Source organism: Nomascus leucogenys, chromosome 23 (assembly GCF_006542625.1).
Source record: "Nomascus leucogenys isolate Asia chromosome 23, Asia_NLE_v1, whole genome shotgun sequence".
Classification (NCBI taxonomy): domain Eukaryota; kingdom Metazoa; phylum Chordata; class Mammalia; order Primates; family Hylobatidae; genus Nomascus; species Nomascus leucogenys.
The window spans coordinates 23,185,804-23,203,347 of record NC_044403.1 but is presented as its reverse complement, the minus strand read 5'-3'; the positions used below and the strand labels follow the sequence as shown (position 1 = coordinate 23,203,347).

Genomic DNA, 17,544 nt, shown 5'->3' with positions numbered 1-17,544 from the left:
TCCAGAAAAAAAGTGAAAAGGATACACAAAGGAAGAATGGAAAAATAAATACATAAATAAAACATATAGGAAACTATTAGGAAAAATTACCAATATTGACAGCCTAATTAGGATTCCATTTCCCTCCTCCTCCCTGTTTCCTGTATTCCTTTTATTATGTGCAGAGTGTTTGAGAACAAATTGAAAAAGTTGGCCAGGTGCAGTGGCTCATGCCTGTAATCTCAGCACTTTGGGAGGCCGAGGGGGGTGGATCACTGAGGTCAGGAGTTCGAGACCAGCCTGGCCAACATGATGAAACCCTGTCACCACTAAAAATACAAAAGTTAGCTGGGCCTGGTTGCAAGCCTATAATCCCAGCTACTTGGGAGGTGGAAAATGAAAATGCTTTTCATTTTCAGTGAGCTGAGATTGTGCCACTGTACTCCAGCCTGGGCAACAGAGCGAGACTCCATTTAAAAAAAAAAGAATTAAAAAATACTGAAACGATATCACACTGAAAAGGGCACATTATCATTTCTATAGTGACTCAGTTATTTTGGATACCATGAATATTATAGAACATAAAGTGTTTACCATTTCAACCATTTTTAGGTGTACTGTTCAGTGGCATTAAGTACATTTACATTGTTATGCAGCCATCACCACTATCCATCTCCAGAACTTTCCATCTTCCCCAACTGAAACTCTATGCCCACCAAGCAATAACTCCTGTGATGGTGAATTTCATGTGTGTTTTTTGTTTGTTTGTTTTGTTTTTGTTTTTTGTTTTTTTTTTTGAGACGGAGTTTCGCCCTTATTGCCCAGGGTGGATTGCAATGGCGTGATCTCGGCTCACTGCAACCTCCGCCTCCTGGGTTCAAGCAATTCTCCTGCCTCAGCCTCCTGAGTAGCTGGGATTACAGGCGCCCGTCACCACTCCCGGCTAATTGTTTTGTAATTTCAGTAGAGACAGGGTTTCACCATGTTGGCCAGGCTGGTCTTGAACTCCTGTCCTCAAGTGATCTGCCTGCCTCAGCCTCCCAAATTGCTGGGATTACAAGCGTGAGCCACCGCGCTGGCCTTATGTGTCTTCTTGACTGGGCCATGGGGTTCCCGGACAGGATGCTTTTAAATGAGATTAACATATTAATCAGCAGAGGAAAGTAGATTTCGCTGCATAATGTGGGTGGGCTTCATCCAAAAGTTGAAGGCCTAAAGAACAAAAAAACTTCTAACCTTCTCCCAAATAAGAAAGAATTCTCCAGCTGTCTATGGACTGGAACTAAGCCATCAACTCTCCCAGTTCTCCACTCGCTGGCCGAGTCTGGCAGCCCACACTCCAGATTTTAACTTACCAGACTCTATAATCATACAAGCCAATTCCTTATAATAAATCTATTTCTATGTATGTACACAGCATATTGATCCTCTTTCTCTGCACAGACCTAATACAAATCCCAATTCCTTTCTCCTTTCTTGGAAACCACTATTCCATTTTTTTGTTTCTATAAATTGGTTTATTTTAGGCACCTCATACTGGTGGAATCATACAATATTTGTCCTTTTGTATCTAACTTATTTTATTTAGCATTATGTCTTCAACAATTATCAATGTGGTAGCATGTGTCAGAATTTTGTTCCTTTTAAAGTCTGTATAATATTCCATTGTACGTATAAACCACATTCTACATTTTATTTATCCATTGATGGATGTTTGGGTTTATCCTGTTTTTAAAGATCAGTGGGATAGTTTCTACAGTCCTTGTGTGGCAGATAACTGGACAGATTTGAAAAATTTTAGAGGGCTCTCATTATTCCTGCCTCCTGGTGTTCATGATCTTGTGTAATCCTTCCCCTTGAGTGTGAGTGAGACTTATGACTTGGAGTGTAGCAGAGGTCCTGGAATGTATGTGATCATCTACGGGTGCGCTTATGTAAGGTACAGTGACTATTTTGCTAAAGTCACTCTCCCTCTCCTATTTCCATCTTTATCTCCCTGTCTAGATTTTTAAAAGCAAGCTTAAATGGATCCTGCAGCCATAGAGAAATAAATTCTGCCTGAAGGAGCTTACAAGTGAATCTTCCCAGGCTCAACTGGGAATGCACGATGAGAGTGCAGCCCAGCAGCCACCTTGATTGCAGCCTTGTGATACGTCAAGCAGAGGACCCAACTAAGTTGTGTCCACACTTCTGATGCACAGATACTTTGAAATAATAAAAGCACCTTGTTTTACATTGCTGCTCACATAATTTGTGGTGAAGTGTTACACAGCATATCAACCTAAAACATTCTATGATACACTGAATCCTTCTGTCTTGTTTAACTTTTCTAACTCTAATCTTTGTACTGATTTCAGTGCCTTTGAGGCTGTCACTCAATCCCTATGCCGTGATCTTGGCTCATCAGATGGAAACACTTCCCAAGGGATCTCCCAAGGGTTGCAAAGATGAAACTTCTTCAGCTATATTATTTATTTTTGAAGTCAGGGCTGTGGCCCTACCCACTGACTTATAGTTTGAGGTTGATGCCTCAGAGTAATAATAGTCCTGGCCTCTATTTTATTGAGGCACAGAGAGGAAAGAAATCCATAGTTGGCCACCTGACTTGGGCAAGGTCAAAAGGAGAGTGATCAATGGGACCAGAAGTAAGCAATTTGTTTGGCTACACTTGTTACACCAGTTGTATAACAATTCCCTGAAGCATAGGTGTAAAACTCTATGTACATGCACCCTGTACTGGTTCCACTCCAAGTCCTTAACTACTTGGGTATAAGCTAATGATTCACAAGCTTAATGGAACTGCACAAGATTGTATAGGATTGTAATGTGACCATTTCCTCTACCCCAGTTACCTGCCCTTCTGTACCTGTCCAATGTGTACTTCGTTCAGTCTTCTTGCCGGAATTATCTTTCTTCTTTCATCATTCCCTATATGGAAGCTTGGTTAGGGACAGGACTCAGAGTTAAAGCTGCCCCAAGGCATAATCCTATTCATCAGGATATAAACAAACTTTTATTTTTCCAGGGACTAATCTGGTGAGAAAAAAAAAGGTTAATAATAATTCTAAGAAAGGAAAGTCACAAGGAGGTCATTAACAGAACCTATTTTGTTCAAACCTGTTTGGAAGCTGGAGGGCAAAAAGATGATGGCAATTACGTGGTAGAAAAGTGCAATGCGAGCTGGAAGTCATGTTAACCAGCAAACCTGTTTAGGCAGGTGAAGGCTGGCGTGGTTGGGAGAAAAGGTGGCCAGGCTAGCAAGGAAAAATATTCAAGAATTAGAATATCAGGAAACTAAAATGTGGTCTGGAGAGGGAATGGTATAAAAATATACAAGAGACGCATAAAAGACAGTAATTATCCAGAATCTTGAAAGTAAAGGTCACTGGTAAAATTCAGTGAAAATCAAAATAATCTTAGCGAACACAAAAAATATCAGTTAGGACTGTTATATTCATTTTACACACATTAACTTATTTAATCTGTATAAGACTATCAAGTAAATATTACTACTATTACCCCCATTTTATATAAAATGAAAATGAGCCAATAGAGGTCTAATAACCTGCTCCAAGATCACACAGCTCATAAGTGACAAAACCAAGTATTTAAACCCAGGTATCCTGGCTAGGCTTTAGGCCTTGGTGCTCTACTGTCTTTCTGCCAAGAAAAAGAGAAGGGAAAGATTCATGATGGGTTCCCTACCTACAGGGCACTCATGATAGAAATATCCTATTCAAGGCCGGGCGCGGTGGCTCACGCTTGTAGTCCCAGCACTTTGGGAGGCCGAGGCGGGCGGATCACGAGGTCAGGAAATCGGGACCACGGTGAAACCCCGTCTCTACTAAAAAAAAATACAAAAATTTAGCCGGGCGTGGTGGCGGGCGCCTGTAGTCCCAGCTACTCGGAGAGGCTGAGGCTGGAGAATGTCATGAACCCGGGAGGCGGAGCTTGCAGTGAGCCGAGATTGCACCACTGCACTCCAGCCTGGGCGACAGAGCGAGACTCCGTGTCAAAAAAAAAAAAAAAAGAAATATCCTATTCAAAATGCTTTCCTGTCTCTTAGTTTATTTTCTCCAGGAAATAACATCTATAGCAGGTCAAGTGAGTATTCTGCTCCTGTTGTATGAATGGGAACATTAAGGACTGGAGGAGTTACATAATAATTTAGTGGAAGGCCACCTAAAGCCCTGCTCTCCTTGTCTTATAAAATACCTTCCACCTTGCCAAGTCTTCTACTGAAATCTGGAAATCACTCTTCATCCTAAACCCAGTTGCCTAATTTAAAAAAATAAAAAAGACAAGACTGTCAGTGCTCATTTCGTTTTGAAACTGACAGATTTTAAATCACCAGTATTGTATCAGGACATTCTTTCATTATTTGTTTTCCTTAGCTGAGAACAAAACCAGTTTATATCCTACATTCTCATATCCCATCATCAAGCTGTGTGTGAGGACCCTTAGAGTATGATCATTCCACCCAAGAGTCTCCCTTCCACAGTCACTCAGTATAATTAGATTTACTGAGCTAGAAAGGCACTGAAAGGAGGTTTTATTCAATTCTTATGAGATAGATATATCACTGAAAACCAACATCTACTTTTCTTATCCCAGCCTGGCCAGCATGGTGAAACCTTGTCTCTACTAAAAATAGAAAAGTTAGCTGGGTGTCGTGGCGGGCGTCTGTAATCCCAGCTACTCAGGAGGCTGAGGCAGGAGAATTGCTTGAACCCAGGAGGCAGATGTTGCAGTGAGCTGAGATCACACCACTGCACTCCAGCCTGGCGACAGAGAGACTGTGTCTCAAATAATAATAATAATAATAATAATAATAATAATAATAATAATAATTTTTTATTAAATATTTGGTATTAAGTAAAAGATCACCTACTTAAGTATAAATCATTCATACAGCATTCATTTGTTTCTTTTATTATTTTGCTTTTTTGAGGCAGATTCTTGCTTTGTCGCCCAGGCTGGAGTGCAGTGGTGTGATCTCGGCTCACTGCAACTTCTGCCTTCCACGTTCAAGTGACCCTCCTGCCTCAGCCTCCCAAGTAGTTGGGATTACAGGTGCCTGCCATGACACACAGCTAATTTTTGTATGTTTCATAGAGAAAGGGTTTCATCATGTTCTCCAGGCTGGTCTCAAACTCCTGGCCTGAAGTTATCAGCCCGCCTGGGCCTCCCAAACTGCTGGGATTACAGGCGCCTGCCATGACTCACAGCTAATTTTTGTATTTTTAGTAGAGACAAGGTTTCATCATGTTGTCCAGGCTGGTCTCAAACTCTTGGCCTGAAGTCATCAGCCTGCCTTGGCCTCCCAAAGTGCTGGGATTACAGGCTTGAGCCATGGCACCCAGCCACATTTGTTTCTATAGCTTTGTTTCATTATAAGTATTCTATGCTCTTGCAGGTGTGCTTGTTTTTACTCTGACCTTAGGTTTTATTTTCCTGAATGTCAAGACTTATTTCTTAATCACATCACTACTTTACCAAAGACAGACAGAAAGAAGGAACAAAGAAAAAGACAAGAAAGAAAGAAACCTATACATTTGCTTTTTTAAAATTTGGTTTTAAAAAAATGTCTTTCTCAGTTATCTATTTCAATAGGAACTGAAGTCAGGGTGGAGGAAGATGTCACTGATAACACATGAAAATTCTAATCTTCCAACTTGATTTCTCATCTTCAAGTCTGTTTTTTCCAAAGATGAGATGGCATTCCTGTTCATTTGGCAACCTCTCAGTCTTACCCCAATGGTTAGGGATAAATGACCCAGAACCAGGAGAGTTGATTATCAACATAGTGAAGGGGAGGGTTTCAAAGAGCAAGAAGGGGTTGTTAATCACATGGAGAGAGAAGAAAGGAGATTAGCAGGGTGACTTTCACCCTGCAACGGTCGCGCTGGAGTACTCTGGTGAAGGATCAAGAATATTACCAGTTTTCTGATGAAGAAAATAATATATTTGGTCACCAGCAATCTTCCTTTGACCATCCTCAAAGCCAAGTTTTTCATCACTGTCTAGAAAAATACTTCATTCCGAGGATACATATGTCCTCTTTGAATGTCTTCTTTCTGGGAGCAGTAGGAGAAAGAAAATTAAAGATGTAGAAAGAATTAATAGTATAACGGAAAGAAAGAAGGCAAAAGGAAGTAAATGTGGAGGCCATAGAAATAGTAATAAGAATAAAGAAGAAAACCAGGAAAAAAGAGGAGGGAAAGGCCATAGAAAATAACAGCCAGAGAGAGTAGGAGGAGACAGAGAAAAAGAGAGAGAAAAAAGCTGATAAATTCCTGAGAAAATTTCTCTCCTTAAGAATTCTAAGTCGAGAAGTCAAATATGGCACAGAGCATTGAAAGGAGGCAATGGATGCCCAGTGCAAGATTCTGAAGAAGCAAGAATTCAGCCCGATGGGAGTCCGAGTTCACGTTGTGACGGCCTCTGCCCTGCTGCATTTCATCCTGGTGAGTTCAGTGGTGAAAAGGCAGAAAGACAGTATTTTTCCCCAGATTAATCAACTCTCAGAAGAATCTGAAAGGAAATGAACTGCGGGGTGAGGAGACATATACAGAACCCAGGGGGTCGTAGGGAAATGAAAAAACTACAAAGTTTCCTTAGTATTACGAGACTGCATAGATGTATGTGTGACTGATGGCAATGACAATGAAAAGGGGGACAGAAATTAGAGTGAGCATGGAAACAAGCAGGATTACCGTGGCACTTTAGAAGTGCCACTGAAGTATATTTATCTCCTTTAGCATCTTATCACCCATCCCTCAAAATTCCAAACAAATTATGAAAACTAGGTGTGTAATTCCCCTAAATGGAATTTCCCATCCAGGAATTTCTAATCCTGTTCTAGCAGTTTAGGTGCCTCTAGTCTGGAAATAAGAGAGGCAGGGCTCTTTTAAAATATTTTGGGCCTCACAATGAATCAGAAGTCTCTGAGTAATCCATTAGTGGAGAAAAGGGTCACTGGACTGAGGGATTCTAAACAATTGTCACAGGGAAGTTTACAGAGCTATGCCACCTAGCAAGAAGGAGAGCAAATGAAGAAAACTGGATAGTCTCAGATTCCCGTATGGCCCCTGTACAGAGTGGGCTGTAGGTTTTTTTTTTTTTCTTTTTTTTGCTAATAGATCAGTTAAACTGGTATCTGGAAATCCATTTTTTCTTATATTTTCTTTTTGCTTCCTCTTCACTTCCTTTGCCTTCTCTTCCCTTCATTTTTCCTTTCTTTTCTCTTTGCAACAAGCCTGAAAAGTGGCATTTTATCTGCTGAGCACTTTAGGCTTCTCTTACCTTTAGTGAAGAAAGTGAAAGAAAGTACCATGGTTGGGTAGAGGAAACACATGCTTTTTCATCCTTAGTGGCCATTTCTTTCCAATGAAAACACAAACACGGGTTTCTCAAATGTTACCTGCAAAGGCTGGCTATTAATCCTTTTACAGATCCTTTTCAACTGATAGGTCTTGAGTATGTGTGTCTCCTTACCCCTTCACTACCCACCATAAACTCCCAATAGTTACAAATCTCTGTTTCTTTTCTAAGGGCCTTTGTGGTTGCTTTCCTGAAATATCAGATCACTCAAGTTATTAGAAGACAGAAGCAACTTCTAGAATTGAGTTTACTTAAATGGTTTGTTGTTGTTGTTGTTTTTAAACGGAGTTTTGCTCTTGTTACCCAGGCTAGAGTGCAATGGCACGATCTTGGCTGACTGCAACCTCTGCCTCCTGGGTTCAAGCAATTCTCTTGCCTCAGTCTCCCGAGTAGCTGGGATTACAGGCATGCACCACCATGCCTGGCTAATTTTGTATTTTTTTAGTAGAGACGGGGTTTCACCATGTTGGTCAGGCTGATTTCGAACTGCTGACCTCAAGTGATCCATCCACCTCGGCCTCTCAAAGAGGTGGGATTACAGGTGCGAGCCACTGCACCCAGCCTTGAATGGGTTTTTGAAAGAGGAAGTCAACTAAAAAATCAGGTAGAAGAAAGAGTGGACAGTTTTGTTTGTTTTTTTTTGTTTTCTGTAAAAGGAGTAGAACGGACTTGATAGCAATGTCAAGGAATTGTTAGAGCAAACTTGTCCCCAGTGCTATTAATTCATCCAACACATATCTATGATCGAGTTTGATTTGAATTCTGTCTGCATCAATAGGTGTGTATATTTGGTCACATTTCTTTTTTTTTTTCCAAGACGGAGTCTTGCTTGCCTAGGCTGGAGTGCAGTGGCATGATCTCAGCTCACTGCAACCTCCACTTGCCGGGTTTAAGCAACTCTCCTGCCTCATCCTCCAGAGTAGCTGGGATTACAGGTGCACATCACCACGCCTGGCTAATTTTTGTATTTTTCGTAGAGACGGGATTTCACCATGTTGGCCAGGCTGGTCTCGAGCTCCTGACCTCGTGATCTGCTCACGCTGGCCTCCCAAAGTGCTGGGATTACAGGCGTGAGCCACCACGCCTGGCCTGGTCACATTACTTAAAACCCTGTGCCTTAGTCCCTTAACCTTTCAAGATAAGGTTAAATATACCCACCAAGAGGGTTATTGTGATTAAATGTTATGAAATATTAAGAGTTCATGGCTGGGCACGGTGGCTCATGCCTGTAATCCCAGCAGCACTTTAGGAGGCGGAGGTGGGTGGATCACTTGAGGTCAGGCATTCGAGACTAGCCTGGCCAACATGGTGAAACCCTGTCTCTACTAAAAATACAAAAATTAACCAAGCGTGGTGGCATGTGCCTGTAGTCCCAGCTACTCGGGAGGCTGAGGCAGGAGAATTGCTTGAACCCGGGGGGTAGAGGTTGCAGTGAGCCAAGATCACGCCACTGCACTCCAGCCTGGGTGACAGAGCAAGGCTCAAAAAAAAAAAAAAAAAAAAAAAAAAAAAAAAAAAGAGTTGTTAGCAGTCTGAGTGGCATCTAGTAGCTATTCAATAAATAAGACCCTCTGTCCCACTGGCCCCCTCGCTTTTCCCCTTCTTCCTTTGTATAGTCATTGTCACACTAAGAGGATAAAAAAAAAGAGCAGTGGTGTAGAATTCAACTGGGCAGGAATTAGGAGGACAATAGCAATATCCCAAGGGACAGGGAGATCAGGAATTTTCTACTACAAACAAATTAATGTAAATGGCTACCTCTCATTCACAAAGGGTGATTTTCACCCACCACCAACACAACAGATGAGATATTTGTTCTTCAAGGTTCCCTTACCTCAAGTACAAAAGCCAGCAGGTATGGGAGAGATTAAAATGGCAGTCCTAAATAGACCGCCCCTGTGACTGTGACCTTCTTACTGGTTGAACTAACACAGCACAACCGTGAGAGATGATTGGTAGGCAGCTGAACACAGTGGACAAAACAATTTCCCTGTATAAGACAATTTCTCTTTCTACAGCTTTCTGGGACGAAATGCGAGGAAAACTGTGGTAATCCTGAACAGTAAGTATAGAGTTCAAGCCGGGAGGAAGAAGCAACAGACCAAAACATCACTACCCCAAAAGAGAGTCGAGATGTCATTAGACATCTATGACTTCCTTTTATTTATTTTTACTTAAGTAATAGATCTCATAGATGAGGTATCACAAAATAAAGACATGTGTTTTTGTCATCTTAAGCGCTCAAAATAACACTGCTGACAGCACGTTTTTACCCAAAGCCAATCTTCCCATCAAAGCAGCACGATTAATCTCAACTTATACAGTCATAGAGACTTGCAAAAGACTTCCTTAGCCCTGCTTCTCAGTGACTCACCAGGACAGACTGGGTTTAGTATCTAGTCACTGGCATATACATTTGGGTGATTTCCAAAGTAACATTATTACTCTAAATTGGGAAAGTATTTTCTAGTTTTTAGGGCATGTTAACATTTATTGGGCAGACTTCATTTAGCTATCACTTTGATGTAGTTATCAACTAATCCAAACCTGTCACACTTAGGTCTTATGTAGACACGGAGGACATGAAGATAAAAATGCAAAAGAATTATTCCACTAAAAGGAACTATAAAATACAAATTTTAAAAAGTAGTGGCACTTTGAATAAAAATGTGTTTGGGATGAAGAACAATACATATTTAGCCATGGGAAGGGTTTCCCGATAGCCAGGTCTGTTAAACCCAGGGAAAGGGTGATGGCCTTGATTACCTGTCACATGCACATTGGGTGTTGACTGCTTGACACCTGCTTTCTGAGGTTTTACACGTCTTCCACCACAGGAAGAGTCCTTTCCTATAAACCAGAATCTAATTAGAACTAGAGGAGTTTTCAACAAGTAAGAAATGTGGGTAAACAAGAGGAGTCATTGTTCAGTGAAAAAAAAAAACCAAAACTATATTTTCTGTAAATGTGTGACCAGAGAATAAAAATAGATTCACTAGATTTCAGTAGATTCATGTATCAGAAAGAATTATTACATAACAAAATTTACTACTCTTCAAAGATACACAAATACTTTGCCTCCCCTCATTCTCCAATTCCTGACCTTATCTTCTACTCCTTCTCCCACACAATCCCTATTTTTTGCATTCTTACAGAGAAAATTTACAATTGCCATAGTGAACTCAGAACATTATTTAGCTTTCATCATGGTAAAGCTGGCTTCTACTTTTTTCCCTCTTCCTGTTTGGTCTCAGTGGATATGCATATTAGTTTTGATCCTGGATGTGAAACATTAGGGTACTCTTTACGGTGGGTGTGATATTGTGAGAATATATATTTGGTTTTGTCCCTATGTCCTAGCATACAACTTCTAAAATCCCCAAAGTAAGTAGCATCATTTTGCACGCTAATGAGTTGATTGGTGGCTGGCAGCCCCTAGGTAGATTTTTTTTTTTTTTTTTTTTGAGACGGAGTCTCACTCTGTCGCCCAGGCTGGATGGTGCAGTGGCGCAATCTCGGCTCACTGCAAGCTCCACCTCCCGGGTTCACGCCATTCTCCCGCCTCAGCCTCCCGAGTAGCTGGGACTACAGGCGCCCGCCACTGCGCCCAGCTAATTTTTTGTATTTTTAGTAGAGACGGGGTTTCACCATGGTCTCGATCTCCTGACCTCGTGATCCGCCCGCCTCGGCCTCCCAAATTGCTGGGATTACAGGCGTGAGCCACTGCACCTGGCCTGCCCCTAGGTAGATTTAGGATGGGGCTGGTCATTGGAAGGACCAAGGCAGAATGCTTAAAGCCACACCCCTCTACATCCAAGGAAAGTAAAGGGGCTGAAGTTTAAGTTGACCATCAATGGCCAACAATTTAATCAATCACGCCTACATAATAAGGCTTTCATAAAACTCCCAAAGGATGGATTTGAAGAGTTTCCGCACAGCTGAACAGGCGGTGGTTTCTGAAGGGTGGTGCGCTCGGAAGACATGCAAGCTCCGTGCCCCTTCCCACATGCTTTGCTCTACGCATCTCTTCATCCGCATCCGCAGTAATATTCTTTGTAATAAACTGTAGATGTAAGTAAGTGTTTCCCTGAGTTCTGTGAGCTGCTCTAACAAATTAATGCAACCCCAAGAGGGAGCCGGGGAACCCCCAGTTTATAACCAGCAGGTCAGAAGCACAGGCAAAACAACTTGTGATTAGCATCAGAATTTTGGGGAGCCGTCTAGGGGACGGAGTCCTCACCCTATGGGATCGGATCCTATCTCCAGGCAGGTGGTGTTGGAATTGAATTGAATTACAGGACATTCAGCTGTTGTCTGTTGCTGGAAGATTGCTTGCCTGGTGTGTGCGGAAATCCCCACCCACCCACATCTGGTGTCAGAGGGTTGGGAGAGTATAGCAGGAAGAAACTAAGTTTTTTTTTCCTACATTCTCAGTGGGAGTGTTGCAACAGCTTGCAAAAGATAAATTACAAATGTGATTGTATGACTTTCATACTCATAACTGAAATTTTCTTTATGTTTACATTTTATTGACCTGAAATATACACAAGCCTTAACTTTCACATCCATTTTCAAAGTTACTCTTTGTAAACTTGCATTCCAAGTTCTTTCTTGGTATTTTTTTTTTTTTTCTTTTTGAGATGGCGTTACCACGGCCGGCTAATTTTTGTATTTTTAGTAGAGATGGGGTTTCACTGTGTTGGCCAGGCTGGTCTCCAACTCCTGACCTCGTGATCCGCCTGCCTCAGCCTCCCAAAGTGCTGGGATTACAGGCATGAGGCACTGCACCTGGCCCCTTCTTGGTCATTTTTATCATAAATGTTTGCAATAGGCACAGACATGTTTTCTATGAACACTTCCAATGATCAGTAGTTTGTTTTATAATGATTTACAAAATGACTTGGACAATGCCACCTATAGTATAAAGTACTATTTAAAGCATATCATTTGGCAAAAGATTCAAGTAGCTACATTGAATTTTAAAAACATAACCCATGGTGCTTTTATTACAACAAGGTATCACATCATATTGTAACTCATATTTCTGAATCTGGAGTTATAACAGGGATTGACTATTTTTTTAATGTAGAAAACTTTATTCTTTCTTTATAGTTGCCTGACCACAGACTGGGTACATCTCTGGTATATATGGTAAGTTTCACTTATAATACCCAGAAAGACACTGTATTCCTCAAGACCATTAAAAATGACAACCTGCCTACTTACTTAGCATCTCATGGAGTAAGATTTCATTACTTCATCACTGCCTATGTGACAATATGTCAGGATTTCCTTTTTCAATACCATCTCGTCCACAAACATCAAACCATTATTGTGTCCTTCCCTCAGAGTCTGTTCTAGAAATATCTCCACAAAGGAGATTACTTTACTGAATTAAAAAGCAGAGCCTGGCGGGGCACGGTGGCTCACGCCTGTAATCCCAACACTTTGGGAGGCTGAGGTAGGCAGATCACTTTGAGGCCAGGAGTTCGAGACCAGCCTGGGCAAAATAAAGAAACCCCATCTGTATTAAAAATACAAAAAAAGTCGGACATGGTGGTTCACGCCTGTAATCCTAGCACTTTGGGAGGCTGAGACAGTGGATTACCTGAGGTCAGGAGTTCGAGACCAGCCTGACCAAACTGGAGAAACTCTGTCTCTACTAAAAATACAAAATTAGCTGGGCATGGTGGCACATGCCTGTAATCCCAGGTATTTGGGAGGTTGCGGCAGGAGAATCGCCTGAACCCAGGAGGCAGAGGTTGCGGTGAGCTGAAATCACGCCGTGGCACTTCAGCCTGGGCAACAAGAGCAAAACTCCGTCTCAAAAAAAAAAAAAAAAAAAAAAATTAGTCGAGTGTGATGGCACGTGCCTATAGTACTGGCTACTCAAGAGGCTGAGATCGTGCCACTTCACTCCAGCCTGGGCAACAGAGCAAGACTCTGTCTCAGAAAAGAAAAAAAAGTAGCCCCCCCAAACTACCTTAAATGTCTTATTATTTGTTCTAATGAATTGACTTACTGCAGCAGACAAAATTAGGAGGTGTATCTATAAAGCGAAAGCCTTGAGATTAAAATTATAAATTAAAATATTTATAATTATTCTATGAAATATTTAAACAAGAATCAAAACACAGACATTAAAGACTGGTTACAGCAAAGGTGGGAAAAAAGCCAGATCCCAGCACTCCCAGTTGCCCCGTGGGCTTTTGCAGGTTGCTGGTGGTAATTGGCGCGCTGCTTCTCCTGTGTGGCCTGACGTCCCTGTGCTTCCGCTGCTGCTGTCTGAGCCGCCAGCAAAATGGGGAAGATGGGGGCCCAGCACCCTATGAAGTGACCGTCATTGCTTTCGATCACGACAGCACTCTCCAGAGCACTATCACATGTGAGTACATTGACCTTTTAACCTGGGAGAAGGACCCAGTTTAAAGGAATAATGAAAAGGGTGCAAAAGTGTAGAACCACTGATCGAGTAATATTAAAGATTCCAGGACTCACAATAGTTTCAATTCCCAGAAGCCTGATGGTGTGGTGACCTGGGCTGTCATTGAAGCTGTGTTCTCAAGACTCTGTCTGGCTGATGATAAAGAAAGAAGTGAAATATTAGAGGCTATTGGAAATATTGAATAGGAAGAATTAGCCAGTTTATAAATAGTTACTTTGCTAAAAACTATTTTGAACTCCAAACAGATGCCTTTTTCAAAATGTCTTGGATTTTGTGAAGTCTACTTTTTCTATTATTTATACTATTTTATATTTTTAAAGAAATTAATGGCATATACTTTCAGTTTTTTATTCTTCAAGTCTCGATACACTAAATTTTAGCCTTAACATTTTCTCAATGATTATAAGACACTTTCCCTTTTCTTCTGCAGTTCTGTTCTTTCCATTACTTTCTCTTTTTTTTGAGATGGAGTCTCATTCTGTCACCCAGACTGGAGTGCAGTGGTGCAATCTCAGGCTCGCTGCAACCTCCACCTTCTGGGTTCAAGCAGTTCTCTCCCTTAGCCTCCAGAGTAGCTGAGATTACAGGCACCTGCACCACGCCTAGCTAATTTTTGTATTTTTAGTAGACATGAGGTTTCACCATCTTGGTCAGGCTGGTCTCGAACTCCTGACCTTGTGATCCACCGACCTCCGCCTCATAAAGTGCTGGGATTACAGGCGTGAGCCACCATGCCTGGCCAAAATGGTTACTTTCTTTTTTTGAGACGGAGTCTCCCTCTGTTGCCCAGGCTGGAGTGCAGTGGTGGGATCTCAGCTCACTGCAACCTCCGCCTCCTGGGTTGAAGAGATTCTCATGCCTCAGCCTCCTGAGTAGCTGGGATTACAAGCAGCCACCACCACGCCAGGCTAATTTTTTTAAAATTTGTATGTATGTATGTATTTATTTATTTATTTATTTATTTTATTCTTGGTAGAGACAATTTACCATGTTGACCAGGCTGGTCTCAGACTCCTGACCTCATGATCCACCTGCCTCTGCCTCCCAAAATGCTGAGATTACAAGCATGAGCCCCTGTGCCAGGACTATGTTCTTTCCTAAAATTGAGGAGCAAGTACCAGTCAGAACACCAGCTGGCAAAACGTGGATATTTATTTTGAAAAGAGAGTGATGGCTGGGCGCAGTGGCTCATGCCTGTAATCCCAGCACTTTGGGAGGCTGAGGCGGTGGCTTACTTGAAGTCAGGAGTTCAAGACCAACCTGGTCAACATGGTGAAACCTCGTCTCTACTAAAAATACAAAAACTAGCCGGGCGTGGTGGCACGCACCTGCAATCCCAGCTACTCGGGAAGCTGAGGTGTGACGCTCCCTTGAACCCGGGAGGCAAAGGTTGAAGTGAGCCGAGATCGTGCCACTGCACTCCAGCCTGGGTGAGCCACAGAGCAAGACCCTGTCTCAAAACAATAACAACAACAACAAAATAGAATGATATGATGTGTTGCTGTTCACCTTTCCTACCTCCCCTTTCTCACTGTCATCTTAGGAAAAAAAGATAACCAACGCTGGGCACGGTTTCTCAGGCCGAGGTGGGTGGATCGCCTGAGCTCAGTTTGAGACCACCCTGGTCAACATGGTGAAACCCCGTCCCTATTAAAATACAAAATTTAGCCAGGCGTGGTGGCACGGGCTTGTAGTCCCAGCTACTCTGGAGGCTGAGGCACGAGAATCATTTGAGCCCAGGAGTTGGAGGTTTCAGTGAGCCAAGATGAAGCCACATCACTCCAGCTTGGGCTACAGAGTGAGACACTATCAAAAAAAAAAAAAAAAAAAAAGGAAAGAAAGAAAGAGAGAGAGAAGGAAGGAAGGAAAGAAGGAAGGAAGGTGGCCGGGCGCGGTGGCTCAAGCCTGTAATCCCAGCACTTTGGGAGGCCGAGGCGGGCGGATCACGAGGTCAGGAGATCGAGACCATCCTGGCTAACACGGTGAAACCCCATCTCTACTAAAAATACAAAAACTTAGCCGGGCGTGTCGGCGGGCGCCTGTAGTCCCAGCTACTGGGGAGGCTGAGGCAGGAGAATGGCGTGAACCCAGGAGGCGGAGCTTGCAGTGAGCCGAGATCGCGCCACTGCGCTCCAGCCTGGGGGACAGAGCGAGACTCCGTCTCAAAAAAAAAAAAAAAAAAAAAAAACAGAAGGAAGGAAGGAAGGAAGGAAGGGAGGGAGAGAGGAAGGGAGAAAAAGAAGAAGAAAAAGAAAAAGAAAAAAGATAGCTGGGCACGGTGGCTCATGCTTGTAATCCCAGAACTTTGGGAGGCCGAGGCAGGTGGATTATTTGAGGTCAGGAAATTGAGACCAGACAGGCCAACATGGTGAAACCCCACCTCTACTAAAAATACAAAAATTAGCCAGGCACGTTGGCACATGCCTGTAATCCCAACTACTCGGGAGGCTGAGGCAGGAGAGAATTGTTTGAACCTGGGAGGCAGAGGTTGCAGTGAGCCAAGATCATGCCACTGCCCTCCAACCTGGGTGACAGGGTGAGACCCTGTCTAAAAAAAAAAAAAAGAGATGAGGTAAAAATAAATAATCCTAAGGAGTCTATAGTATCGGGGGCTGGGGGAAAGCAATCTAAGTCTGAAAGGGGAAATGGCAGGGTTGAGATGCAGAAACATTCTTGGCCGGGCGTGGTGGCTCACTCCTGTAATCCCAGCACTTTGGGAGGCCGAGGCGGGTGGATCACCTGAGGTCAGGAGTTCAAGACCAGCCTGGCCAACATAGTGAAACCCCGTCTCTACTAAACATACAAAAATTAGCTGGGTATGGTGGTGTGTGCCTGTAATCCCAGCTACTTGGGAGGCTGAGGCAGGAGAATTGCTTGAACCCAGGAGGTGGAGGTTGCAATGAGCCAAGATCCGCCACTGCACTGTAGCCTGGGCAACAAAAGTGAAACTCCATCTCAAAAAAAAAAAAAAAAAAGAGAGAGTTGCAGAAACATTCTTTAGATTGAGGATACCAGAGAAAACAGGTCCTTCTAGCAGGGCAGGAAGCTGGGTTGTAAACATGCTTCAAAGGATATTCATAAAATTTGGGGCAAGGAGTGACAATGAGTTTGGACACTTGTTAAAAATGAAGCGACAGAAGTGTGAAGTAAGTCTCTGCTGTCTGAGGGTGTCCCATTTCCCTTAGTTTCTTAGCTCTGTTCCTTCTTTCTTCACAGCTCTGCAGTCGGTGTTTGGCCCTGCAGCTCGGAGGATCCTGGCTGTGGCTCACTCCCACAGCTCCCTGGGCCAGCTGCCCTCCTCTTTGGACACCCTCCCAGGATATGAAGAAGCTCTTCACATGAGTCGCTTCACAGTAGCCAGGTGCGGGCAGAAAGCACCTGATCTACCCCCAGTGCCTGAAGAAAAGCAGCTGCCTCCAATAGAGAAGGAGTCAACTTGAATAGTTGACTCTTGGAACTGATGAGGGCTGTCATTTTATAAATAGGGGTGGAGTTATGTCCAGAGTCTGTGGGAAAATGAAACACATACTTTTCTAACCCTCAGAAGTTTTAGGATGGCATCTAACACCATCATTCTATGGGAAAGATGATTCTTACTCTTCATTCACAGGCCTTTATATCTTCTGATACGGAATGCTCTAATTGGGAACTCGAATTTTGTATCCAATGGCCAAAATCTGCAAGTAATGTCTAGCCACACTGATTACTACTAAACCAGGAAAGCATCAAGGTGTCTT

The 17,544-nt window shown here is 42.8% G+C and overlaps 1 protein-coding gene across 1 annotated transcript; it reads left to right on the top strand.

The window, feature by feature from the left end:
• Nucleotides 1-6,347: 6,347 nt before the first annotated feature.
• TMEM52B (transmembrane protein 52B) lies at nucleotides 6,348-17,247 on the top strand. Its single transcript, XM_003265482.4, has 5 exons — nucleotides 6,348-6,446; nucleotides 9,381-9,424; nucleotides 12,475-12,513; nucleotides 13,578-13,747; nucleotides 17,024-17,247. The coding sequence occupies exons 1-5, from the start codon at nucleotides 6,348-6,350 to the stop codon at nucleotides 17,245-17,247; spliced, it is 576 nt and encodes a 191-aa protein (XP_003265530.1).
• Nucleotides 17,248-17,544: the final 297 nt, after the last annotated feature.